The following is a 12,998-nucleotide window of genomic DNA, read 5'->3' on the forward strand; positions in this document are numbered from 1 at the left end:
GCCTTCAAATTTAATGTTGAGATTGTAGTAAAATTTTTATTTCAGTTATTGGATTTTAAATCAGGAATTTCTATTTGGTTCTTTTTTAGAATTTTTCTCTATTGATATTTTCTTTTTTAAAAAAATTTATAATTTAATTTAATTTAATTTAATTTTTTTTTTTTTGAGACAGAGTCTCAATCTGTCGCCCAGGATGGAATGCAGTGGCGTGACCTTGGCTCACTGCAAACTTCATCTCCCGGGTTCAAGTGATTCTTCTGCCTCAGCCTCCCAAGTAGTTGGGATTACAGACATGAGCCACCACATGCAGCTAACTTTTGTATCTTTAGTAGCAATGGGGTTTCACTATGTTGGCCAGACTGGTCTCAAACTCCTGACCTCAAGTGATCCACCTGCCTCGGCCTCCCAAAGTGTTGGGATTGCAGGCATGAACCACCATGCCCAGCCTCTCTATTGATATTTTCTACGTGATGAGACATTGTTCTTATGTTTTCCTTAGTTCTTTAGAAATAATATGTCTAATTCTTTAAACATATTTGCAATAGCTCATTTAAAAGATTTAGCTAGTAAAATTCATGTTTGGATTTCCTAAGGGACAGTTTCTACTTACTACTTTATCTTTCTGTGTGCAGGCCATAATTTCTAGTTTATATGCATTTTGAAAAGTTGATTTTGACAATTTTTGCCAGTGTTGTTGCTTCTTATATGAAAGAATGAATTTTCAGAGGTTCTTAATCCATCATTCTATTTAAAAAAATATTTTATTTTATTTTAAGTTCTGGGATACATGTGCAGGATATGCAGGTTTGTTGCATAAATGTGTGCCTGGTGGTTTACTGCACCTATCAACCCATCACCTAGGTATTAAGCCCAGCATGTATTAGCTATTTTTCCTAATGCTTTCCCTCACCCAGTCTCCACCCTCCACCACCAGACCCCAGTGTGCGTTGTCATATCTGGGAGGAGGGGCTTCTACACATCCCCATTCTCTTTTTCTTCTCTGTGGGAACCAACAAGTCACAAGAGGCTAAAACATTAGGGGAGAACTGAAGGTGTCTGACTATGCCAGTTCATTGGGTACAGAAGTCTGTCTAATTAGAGGGTTTAGTATTCCTCCAACTTAGCCATAAACACTAATAAAGATAGTTTTTTTTTTTTTTTTTGAGACAGGGTTTCACTCTGTCACCCAGGCTAGAGTGCAGTGGTGAGATCACAACTCACTGCACCCCTACCATCCTGGCTCAAGCAATTCTCCCACCTCAGTCCCACTACCCTGACTCAAGCAATTCTCCCACCTCTGCTTCCCAAGTAGCTGGGACCACAGGTGTACACCACCACACCCACCTAATTTTATAACTATTGTAGAGATAAGGTCTTGCTAGGTTGCCCAGGCTGGACTCAAATTCCTAGGCTCAAGGGATCCTCCTCCTTTGGCCTCCCAAAGTGCTGGGATCACAGGCATGAGCCACAAAGTCTGGCCAAAGATGAGATTTTGATTTTCATTTTGTTGTCTGATTTGTTTTACTTCTCAACTGGCTTAAGAACATGGTCAGGCATAAGAGTAGTGATATATGGCTTCATAAAACCCCCAACACAGTATCAGTTACAATCAGGTACTACAAATTACTGAATTTTTATAGTTAATGTAATTTAAATGAAGGAAATGTATTCAAGAAAAACAAAAACACCAGGACATGTTTTCTTTTCCCTCATGTGGTTAATATTTTTGGTGAATAGTAATTATAGAGTTAATACATGTTCATTATAGAACTTTTATAAAATACAGGTAATTATAAAATAAGCCATAACTGTGGAGAAAATAATTTGAAAGTATCACTTAAAATCTCTCTAGAATTTTTTTACATACACACATACACATTTATCTTTCTATCATTAATTATATCTTTATTAATGTAGTTGTTCATAATATCAAACTATGCCACAATTTTATATTCTACCTTTTAATTTAATATGATAATTATTTTGTACCATTGTTTTCTTTCAAAATATGACTTGCAATATCTGTATAGTATTCCCTTTCATAGGTAAACCATACTTTACTTAAATATTCCAATTATTTGGAAAATGTACACGCTTTTAAAATTAAATATGCTTCATTGAATATGTGTGTGCATATAGCTTCATAAATTATAACCCTAATACAGACTCCTATATTTGAAATTATAGAGCCAAGGGAACTATTTCTAAATTGACTTCCAGAGTTTGAAATAATTTATATAACCACAGGCAGTATTATACAATTTCTTATGTCACTTATGTGATGGGTAATATCTCACATAAATAACCAATTAAAATTTTTGGGTATCTTAATCTTGTTTAAATTTTAATTTTTTAATTTAATTTTTATTTTAAGTTCAAGGGTACATGTGTAGGTTTATTATATAGGTAATCATATTATGGGGGTTTGTTGTACAGATTATTTTGTCACCCAGGTATTAAGCCTATTACCCATTAGTTATTTCTCCTGATCCTCTACCTCCTCCCACCCTGCACCCTCAAATAGGCCCCAGTGTCATTGTTCCCTACTGTGTTTCCAAGAGTTCTCATCATTTAGCCCCTACTCACAAGTGAGAATATGTGGTATTTGGTTTTCTGTTCTTGCATTAGTTTGCTAAAGGTGATGGCCTCCAGCCCCATCCATGTTCCCGGAAAGGACATGATCTAATTCTTTTTTTATGGCTGCATAGTATTTCATGGTGTATATGTAGCACATTTTCTTTATCCAGTCTATTATTGATGGGCATTGTGGTTGGTTCCATGTCTTTGCTATTGTAAACAGTGCTGCAATAAACATACATGTGCATGTGTCTTTATAGTAGAATGATTTATATTAAAGGTATATACCCAGTAATGGGATTGCTGGGTCAAATGGTATTTCTGTTTTTAGGCCTTTGAGGAATCACTACACTTTTACATAAATGGAACTAATATACACTCCCATCAACAGTGAATAAGTGTTCCTTTTTCTCCACAACCTTACCAGCATCTGTTATTTTTTTACATTTTATTAATAGCCATTCGGAGCAGTGTTAGATGGTAACAAAATGAGACATCACTTCACACCAGTTAGAATGGCTATTATTATGGACACAGGAAGGGGAACATCACACTCGGGGGACTGTTGTGGGGTGGGGGGAGGGGGGAGGGGGGAGGGATAGCATTAGGAGATATACCTAATGCTAAATGATGAGTTAATGGGTGCAGCACACCAACATGGCACATGTATACATATGTAACAAACCTGCACATTGTGCACATGTACCCTAAAACTTAAAGTATGATAATAATAAAATAAAATAAAACCACTCATTGTGGTTTTGATTTTCATTTCTCTAATGATCAGTGAGCCTTTTTTTCATATGATTGTTGGCTGCATGTATGTTCTCTTTTGAAAAGTGTCTGTTCACATTCTTTGCCCACTTTTAAATGGAGTTGTTTGTTTTCATCTTGTAAATATGTTTAAGTTCCTTATAGATGCTGAATATTAGACCTTTGTCAGTTGTATGGTTTGCCAAAAATGTTTTCATTCTGTAGGTTGTTTGTTCACGCTGTTGATAATTTCTTTTGCTGTGCAGAAGCTTGTTAGTTTAATTATATCCCATTTGTCAATTTTTGTTTTTTAATATCTTTTTAAAAATTCTAGGGTTTATTGGCTTCAGTATTAGTTTCCTAGGGCTGCCATTACAAAGTACCAAATACTGTCTCAGTATCTTTTGATGTTAGGAATCAGAAATCAAGTACTTGGGAGGGCCATACTCTCTCTCTCTCTCTTTCAGCTCTAGGGTAACATCCTTCCTTGCTGCTTCTAGCTTCTGGTGTTTGCCAGCAATACTTCTTCCTTAGCTTATAGATGCATTACTGCAGAAACATGGTTGCTCTCTGCCCTGTGTGTGTGCACATTGTCTTTCCTCTGTGTGTGTCTGTGTCCAAATTTTTCCTTTTTATAATGACACCAGTCATATTGTCTTAGGGCCCACCCTAGCAGTCAAATTTTAGCTCGATTACCACTATAAAAACCCTACTTCCAAATATGGTCACATTCTGAGAGACTGGGGTTAGGACAACGTAGTTTTTTGGAGGGAGGGAGGAGTGGGACATAACTTTGCCCATAACAACTACCTACTTTTAAAATTGTGTTTATATACTTAACTTGTTTTTCCATTGAGAGTTTAATTTTTATAAGTGTATTTTAAACATTTTTTAATATTTAAGGTTGGTATATGTTATTATAACATTAATAATAAAAATTAGTAATAGTTTTCACTTTGTTATTTGGTATAAACTTAATCTTTTGTTTTTAAAAGCCTTAACAAATTAATCATTTATGTTATTTGGAGGGATGTGGATGGGGTCTCCCTATGCTGACCAGGCTGGGCCCAAGTTCCTGGACTCAGGGGATCCTCCTGCCTCAGTCTCTTGAGTAGCTGGGACTATAGGTATGTGCCGCTGTGCCTAACAGGCATTAATTTATGTCGATCTTTTTCTTTTACTTCTACAATATAGAGTGTTTAAAAACCCTTTTCTAACCATCCGAGAGATGAATGATGGTTTTATTCTTTATATTTAATTGTTTGTCCTGTCTGGCATTTATTTTGATAAGTTGTGTGGAAAAAGTATTTATCTTCCTCCTTTCCTCCCTCCTACCACCCACTCTCTCTGTCTCTCTCTCTGTGTTTCTTCCTGATTTCAAATAGCTTTTCTAACATTTTAAAACTTGTCTCTCAGCCTGATAGCAGACATTACTTCTTGAGAACATTTTTCTCTGATCATGATTGTGTATACACACACACACACATGCACACACACACAGAGGAGAGCGGTGTTACAGTACTGGAGATTGGGGAATAACCAAAGACAAGACTGAGGGGGAAAGTGTGTAGTGATCATCTCTCAGTTCAAGGCTGAAAGGAATCTATAGATTTTTTAACTACTGAAAGCCCCATTTCCCTGGGGCCCAGTTGCTCTGCAGTGTATGGTCTTTCTGAGGGCTGCCTTTACTTCACGGTTCCTCAGACAGTAAATGATGGGGTTGAGGAGTGGAACGATGACAGTGTAGAGAACAGATACCACTTTGTTGGAATTGTAGGCATACATGAGTTTGGGACGGGCATAGGTGAAAAGGGTTGTGGAATAGAAGAGAATTACAACGGTCAGGTGGGAAGCACAGGTGGAGAATGTCTTTTGGCAGCCCTGAGCGGAAGGGATCCTGAGGATGGTGGCAAGGATAGCAGCGTAGGATGCCACCACAACACAAAGAGGAATAACAATGACCATGAGGGCCAAGAAAAAGTCCACCAGCTCAGCCTGTGAGGAGTCCTCACAGGAGACGTTAAGGAGTGGAGAGATATCACAAAAGTAGTGATTGATCTGAGGCGTGCCACAGTAGTGAAGTTGCGCTATAAAAACCATCTTAATCATGGCAGTCATGAGTCCACAGAACCAGCATCCTCCAGCCAGTGTGCCACAGAGCTGGTTGGTCATGATGACTGGGTAGCGTAGTGGATTACAAATGGCTACATAGCGGTCAAAGGCCATGATAGCAAGAAGAATGTACTCAGTGCAGACAAAGGTCACAAAAAAGTAAAGTTGAGTCATGCAGCCATTGAAGGAAATACTCTTGTCATGACTGAGGAAGTCAACAAGCATCCTGGGGCTGATGACTGTGACATACCACATCTCCAGGAAGGAGAGGTGGCTCAAGAAGAAGTACATGGGCTTATGCAGCTGCCCATCACTGTGGATAGCTAAGATGATAAGAAGATTCTCCAGCAGTGTCAGCAGATAGGTTGGCAGGAAAATGAAGAAAAAGAGAAGCTGTAAGGCTGGTCTTGTTGGAAACCCCAGAAGAATGAAATGTGTTGTCACTGTACGATTATCTGCTTCCAGAATTATGGTGGTCATGATTGGCTGTGGGCACAGACAAAGTCAGTTCCTTCTGTGACACAAGCACTAGTCTATGGTTATTTGTATTGACAGAGCCCACTACCAGCAAATTTATCACAATAGGAGCTTTCTGCTTTTTTATCTTACTGCCTCTTGAATTATGAAGAGAACCAAAGCTTTTGAGAAAAGATGGAATTTAGAGAGCTTATATTTTAACTTGTTTTCAAATTTTCTCAAGAGCAGTAACTTGTCCAAGGTCATACAAAATAGAGATTATAACTTTCTAAATCCCAGTTCTGTGCTTTGCCAATATATCACTTTTGGGCACATAAAAAAGTGGTCTCCAGACCACCCTTTCACCACAGGCAAAACATCCCCATCTACTAAATATGGAGAGGAGAAAGAAGGCCCAATTTCCCATTCTTTAGGAGCAATTTGTGTGACTCTGGAGTGGTTGCATGACCCCACTTATCTGTAAAATGGAGAGAACTTTCTTGCTTTTGTCTAACAAGGTGCTTAAGCTTGAATGAAGCAATAGTTGAGCATACCCACAGGATTAACAGCAAAATCAGGTTTGATGCAATTATTCACCAGCTTTTCAGAGAACGAAATTGAATGGATAACATGAAGGGTAATAGTTTCTTCAATACAATCCATTGTATAAAATGCTTGCTTAGGAGTTTGACAAAAGTGCATTCAAATCCAACTTTTCTCTTTATATAGCTAAGTGAGAATACCACATAATCTTTTAGAATATTAGTTACTTTATTTCTAAAATGGGGATAATACAATGGGGTTCACATTTTGTGAATATCAAATGGGATTTAAAGTTTAAATTCAGTTCCTATGATATTTGCTGTTACCTTTCCAGGCTACTCTACTTACCCCACATACATAGTTCCTCCTCCTTTTAAAACAACACACACTCCACCCCACACAAAGCTTCCCCCACACCAACTTCGACCCCTGCTGAAAACAGCAAAAAAAAACTGGTGCAAACAGCAGCCATTGTTAATGAGAAAAGGGAGAGGACTGTGGGACTTTTCCAAGGGTAATAAATTTAAAAAATGTAATCTGTTGGGAGTAATGTCAGAGAAAACAAGCAAGAATTCTATCAGTGACTCTTCTGCATTTCTGTGCATTAATTTAGCAAAATGTGTGACCTCTTTTTGTGTTAGGCTGATAATCATTCCCAAACCTATTGATACTAAACACCTTCCCATTTCAAGTCTTGCTCTGTGTCCTATTGCTTCAGTTCTCTTTTCTGCTCTTCTCCAGGGCCACAGTCACTCTTGCTCCCCATTTCTCAACAGCTCTATTTTATGGCATAAATATGTAGGACAACTAGGGGAGGGTTTTTTTTTTTCTAAGGAATGATCACGAGGTTGCAGAGCCAGAAAACTACTGCCCATACTATCCATTTCCTCTTCCCACTTAGATTTCAGCTTTAGATTCCTGAAAGAAAGGCAGAATAGAAAGGCAGGATTATTCCTTCTTAGAGAGAGAAATGGACACAGATAACTCAGAAAAGGCAAAGAATATATAACAGTGTAAATGCAAATAATTTTCTTTTCTTTTGGAATACAGTTCCTGAGAAACACACACACAAACACAAACACACACACAGTCAACACAAAACTTGTCCTTGCTCACCGCAGCTTGGTATTCACTAGGCAGTGTGAGAGTGGGACTTACAAGCAAGGCAAGGTTTATGAATCCTCCTTATCTTTTTCTTTATCCCGATTTAAAAAAATATCTTTGAGTCCAAAAATTCAAACCAACTTAAAATCTATTTGTGAAGAGTGTAGGCCAATCTCCATCTTGCTCTCTCTTACTACATCACCACCATTTTCAATGAATTGATGAAATGAACATGTTTCTAGCTATTGAGGGTAGTATTACTGTTTGGGAGGCACTTTCTTGGTCCATAGTAATAGGATACCAGTCTCCAGAGCCATGTCCTTGGGCTTAATCTTTGCGTCTATTTTTTAAAAATATTGTGGAAAACTACAGGCAAGACATTATACCCTAATGTCCTCTTTTCTTGGAACCACCCACAGTGTCCTGTAGAAGATGCCTAGCCTAAAAAGCATAGTTAGAATAATTCTACTAAATAATGTATTATATTCTCCATTCCTTTGCAATAGATATTGTCATTCTTGAGTAGCTGCTTCAGACATGAAGCTGGAAATAAAAACATCTAATTTAATTTTAAGTATAAGAATAAGTAAATAAAGTAGGGGATATTTTCACAGAAATATGCATTCATTCATTCTTCCTCTAACTCCAGCACAGTCCAGATGAAGCTCCACAAAGTAAAAATACAAAGAAATAAAAAGGAAAGGGAGTATACAGTATATATAAAGAACATCTGATTAAGCAGCTTTATCATTTGAGCATGGAATTTAGCTTTGAGGTCCCTAGCAGTCAAGTAGAAGAGGAAAACAATTCAGAGCACAATATGCTCACATTCAAGTTTCAAAATTATTCACACATATGTATATATAGAATTATATTTTGATAAGTGTGAAAGTTAATGTATAAAAAGGTAGAGTGCTTTATCAAAAGGCACATACATTGTAGATATAGTAAGGGGTTTAGATTCCTAATTTCTAGGGCTAGATTGTCTGAGTCACATCCTAGTGCCTTCTAAGACTGTTTAGATAGTCCACTGGGCAGGCTTGTGAGGAAGAGAGCAAGGCTCACATAGTTAACAGCCTTCCCTCCAGTGGAAGTTTTATAGCAACTGGATTCTGAGGAGGCTATGCTGAATATATGGAAGCGTCTTTACTGCCAGATGATAACTCACATTTGTGTATGTGAAAGCACATTCACATCATTCTATCTGATGTTCACCATCATGGAGTTAGCACCAATGTTACAGTGCTGACTTGACCCAAAGATATTAAATGTCTAGCTGAATGGTACACAGCTAAATTGCTTAACAGCAGAATTGAAATTAAATAGCAAATTTATTTTTTATAATCCACTGATTTTTGTGTATGAGTATGTAGAGGATGATCTATGAATTGGGTGAGGCTTTTTTTTTCTTCTGAGAATTAAATTGTACCTTTAAAAATAGTTTTAATGGCACTGTATGAAAGGAATGAAAATTTAAGGAGAATCAAAGGGCTGGGCTGAGAGCCAAGAGTCAGTTGAAGATTCCAGTACTACGGATCTCAAACATATTACCTAGCAGCAGGTTAAACCATCTCAATTTTTCTTGTAGCCAACTCTCAGTTACGCATTGTGGACTTGTCTCATGAAATAATAGCATTTTAAAATCAGTGGTATTTTAATTCAAACTTCTTTATTTTCCTCAGATAAGGAAATCCCAGAGTGATTTAAGTGATTTTCTCTAAGTTTAAACAACTATATAGTGGCAGAGTAACAATTTATTAATGATTACATTTTAGTCCCTGGCAAGCCTTAATCCCCAATTGTCTTATACAATTCATTCAATTTAATTCCTTCTGTGGCTCGCTGTTATCTTACACAACTTCATTCAAATTAATTGCTTATCTGACCCAATTTTCAAGAAGGACAAATCATCTTAAGTTTTAGCCTGATTTGAATAGAATATAAAAGTTAGTGCGAGTCTTACAACTATGATTTTCTCAATAAATATATATTTTAGCTTTCACAATTGCTTGTCCATTGTATTGATTACACACACACACACGTGCGCGCGCACACACACACACTGCTAAGCAAGTAGAATGAGATCCTTCAGCTCTAGAAACACAGGATTGTAGGATGGCAAAGAACCTGAGAGGTAATATGATTTAGCTCCCTACCACATTTGTGAATCACCAATGTATAGACACAAGTATTCATCCAGACTTTGCCTGACTTTTTCCAGGAATGGAAATCCAATATCTATAAAACTAGCCATACTTTAAATAAGAGAAACTTTTGATTTGGGAGATGGAAGGCTTTCTCTTCTGAAACCCAATGCACCCACATTCAGGGGTCCTGGTTCTGTTTCTGAAAGTAAGTCTCATCACCTTCTCAAAGGATAGATTTCACTGTTTGAAAATAGCTGTAAGGTCCATTAAACCTCCAATTGCCCCCCTCATCAACCCCCTTACCCCTGTCTCATCATGTCTCCTTTTTTAGATTAAGCCACCCAAGTTCCATATATATGTATGGTTATATATATAGCCAGGTTATCAGTTCCCTGAAGTTTGTGATCATCCTCTTCGGATGATTCCAGCTTACCTGGGACATTTAATGGGGACAAATATCATCAAGCTATGGAAAATACAACGGTATTTAAGGCTTAGTTTCACTCTGGAATCAGAGAGTAAGAATATCTTCTTTTTCCCCTTGAGACTTCCACCAGAGAGGACCAAGAGGCTCTCTTTCTGATTTCCCAGGGAGGGTGGATATGACCTTTCCCATAGCTACTGGGCAATGAGCCCAGGATAATAATGGGTCTAGGAAATGACCTGCTCTGTTGTTTGTGGGAAAATGAGGTATAGGAAAGAAAATGTATATGGTCTAATTGCTCCTGGTAATGGAGGCATTTTAAAAATTGCCATACAAGCTCTGTGGGGATTGGTTTAGCCAATCTGAGGGTCTCAGAAGTCTTCAAAAATGGAACATAGGTGGTGAAAGAAGTAACAGAGCAATCACTTGTGCTCAATCTAATCTTCTACTAATTCCTGCAGGGAGGTGAGGAAAAAAAAGTGTAGGTTAGCCAGAGGTGGACATTGAGGGTCTTGGACCCTCAATAGCCATTTTCTTTTTTTTTTTTTTTTTTTTTTTTTTTTGAGACGGAGTCTTGCTCTGTCACCCAGGCTGGAGTGCAGTGGCGCAATCTCGGCTCACTGCAAGCTCCGCCTCCCGGGTTCACGCCATTCTCCTGCCTCAGCCTCTCCGAGTAGCTGGGACTACAGGCGCCCGCCACCACGCCCAGCTAATTTTTTGTCTTTTTAGTAGAGACGGGGTTTCACCATGGTCTCGATCTCCTGACCTCGTGATCCGCCCGCCTCGGCCTCCCAAAGTGCTGGGATTACAAGCGTGAGCCACCGCGCCCATTTTCTAAAGGGTAGGAACACATTCTTACTCCTTCAAATCAATTTTAAAGAGGTACAATTCTAATCCAGCTCCCTTTTCCTAGGCCTTTTCAGGAACAAATATGCTTCAGGGTGATATGTGTAACAGCTCCTAGGTTTGTGGTAGGACAGATTGCCTTGATGCTATGTAGTAAGCCCCTTTGCACCTCTCCGTTTCTACTGTGAGTTGGCTTTGAAGACTTTAGAGAAAAAATATCTATTTCATATCCCTGATCCTCTATACTTTATAACTTTCCAATACCGTGACTTGTATTTTGAAATAATTTAATTTCCAACTAGGTCCTTTGGGAAAAGTGGCTTAATTTCTGTGGGTCTCATTTGAGTATGATTAATCTTTGCATTTTATTTCAGGATTTCAAGTTGAAAATAAATGTGGTCACATAATGTGATGCATTTTTTTTTGACTAACCAGGACAACAGAAAGGGAATTTTTCTTGCTCTATGGCACTATCACTAGAAGTGAAATTCTAGTGTTCTATAGCACTGTAGGATGACTGTAGTTAACAGTAATATGATACATAGTTTCAAATAGCTAGATATTTGAAGGAGGATACTGAATGTTCCCAACACTAAGAAATTGTCAGTGTTTGAGAAGATGAATATGCTAATTACTCTGATCTGATCATGGTTCATTATATGGATCAAAACATTACTATATACCCCACAAATATGTACAATTACATATATACATATTAATTAAAAATAAAAGAAAAAAATGTAGCAGGAATAATATTATAAGCCATCCGACCCTCCAGACATCATTTTGTTTGTCAGTCCCTGCTCTTATTTAACATTAAACACACATGCTTACTCACATACTCATGTTCGATCCACCACTTCTCGCATACATGTATTCATTCATCTACACTGGCCCATTAATTTCATCCTCTATTCCACTTTCTCTTTTTCAGTCCCTTATGTCAGAGTAGATCTGGAATCTGTGCTTTGGAAGGCAGAGTTGGGCAGATGCATTAAGTTGAGGTATCTTCAAAACAGACCTTTGGGAAATTTTCATACTCAGGCCTATTTCACCTAGGGTAAGTTATCACAGTAGAGTCTTAAAATGACATGAGAATCCATATTACACTATATTTCTGAATCCTTAACATATTTCATATGGCTAGATATACATAGATGCTGAAAAAAATCTTTGTTGAACTGAAATTAATCTATGTATATACTAAATTCCTCTCCATCTATAACTTGTTGTATCACTACCCATTATAGGCTTAAAGATGACAAACTATCTTTAAAAATCAATAAAATAAAATACTAGATGAATCAGTAATTTACATACAATTTATCTTCAATTATTCCCTACTTTCCTTCATAAAAATAAATAATTAAAAGATGACTAAATTCCCCTTTGGAAATATCTGAGAGTCTTTTTTTCAACTCACCATTTTTTCAGGAATATAACCCTTTTCCCACCTAGCTTTATCAAGGATGGCCAGCTTGCGCTGAGAAAAGAGAAGAAATCATATAGACCAAGAGAAGGAGAACAATGTGCATAAGCCTAGAGAGTTTCTGGTCAAGTCTGGTTATGTCTCTGCTTGAAGAAAGCACAGAATGGAGCTATTTGTGCTTCTGCCTGCTTTCAAGCTACTGGAGGAGACAAACCAATTCCCTTCTATCCACAAGGGACCTCCCAAGAGGCACAGCCTTCAGGTACATATTTGGCCTTTCCAGGGCTCAAGGGGATCCTGGGAGGATATTAAGGAAGAGCTAGCAAGCTAAGTGGAGTCTCCAGGCACAAAAGAGACCTTAGACTGGCTGGAAGCACACTGCCTGTCCTCCCCTACGAGACTTGGGAAGAGAAAGGTGGCAAGGGGAAATGTGTGTACGTGTGTGTGTGTGTGCATGTGTCCTCTTTCTGAGGAACAATCTCACAAATAAAAAGGTCTTCCAGAAAAAGACAGTGGTATAATCCAAGTAATTCAGAAAATAAAAATGATAAGTACCCTTCCTTATTTGGGGACCCAAGTGTATGAGCACATGCACATTTGCAAACTC

General features: G+C 37.9%; 1 protein-coding gene across 2 annotated transcripts; it reads right to left on the bottom strand.

Moving 5' to 3' along the window:
- Nucleotides 1-2,366: 2,366 nt before the first annotated feature.
- Nucleotides 2,367-12,528, bottom strand: OR6Y1 (olfactory receptor family 6 subfamily Y member 1). Of its 2 annotated transcripts, none has more exons than XM_063628155.1 (2): nucleotides 12,386-12,528; nucleotides 2,367-5,928 (listed from the first exon to the last, which is right to left on the bottom strand). In XM_063628155.1, the coding sequence occupies exons 1-2, from the start codon at nucleotides 12,386-12,388 to the stop codon at nucleotides 4,945-4,947; spliced, it is 987 nt and encodes a 328-aa protein (XP_063484225.1). In that variant the 5' UTR covers nucleotides 12,389-12,528; the 3' UTR covers nucleotides 2,367-4,944. The 2 variants fall into 2 exon arrangements, with proteins under 2 accessions (XP_063484225.1, XP_063484224.1); XM_063628154.1 differs by having other exon boundaries at nucleotides 2,367-7,359.
- Between the last annotated feature and the right edge of the window lie 470 nt (nucleotides 12,529-12,998).

The sequence above is a fragment of the Symphalangus syndactylus genome, chromosome 12, assembly GCF_028878055.3.
Source record: "Symphalangus syndactylus isolate Jambi chromosome 12, NHGRI_mSymSyn1-v2.1_pri, whole genome shotgun sequence".
NCBI lineage: Eukaryota > Metazoa > Chordata > Mammalia > Primates > Hylobatidae > Symphalangus > Symphalangus syndactylus.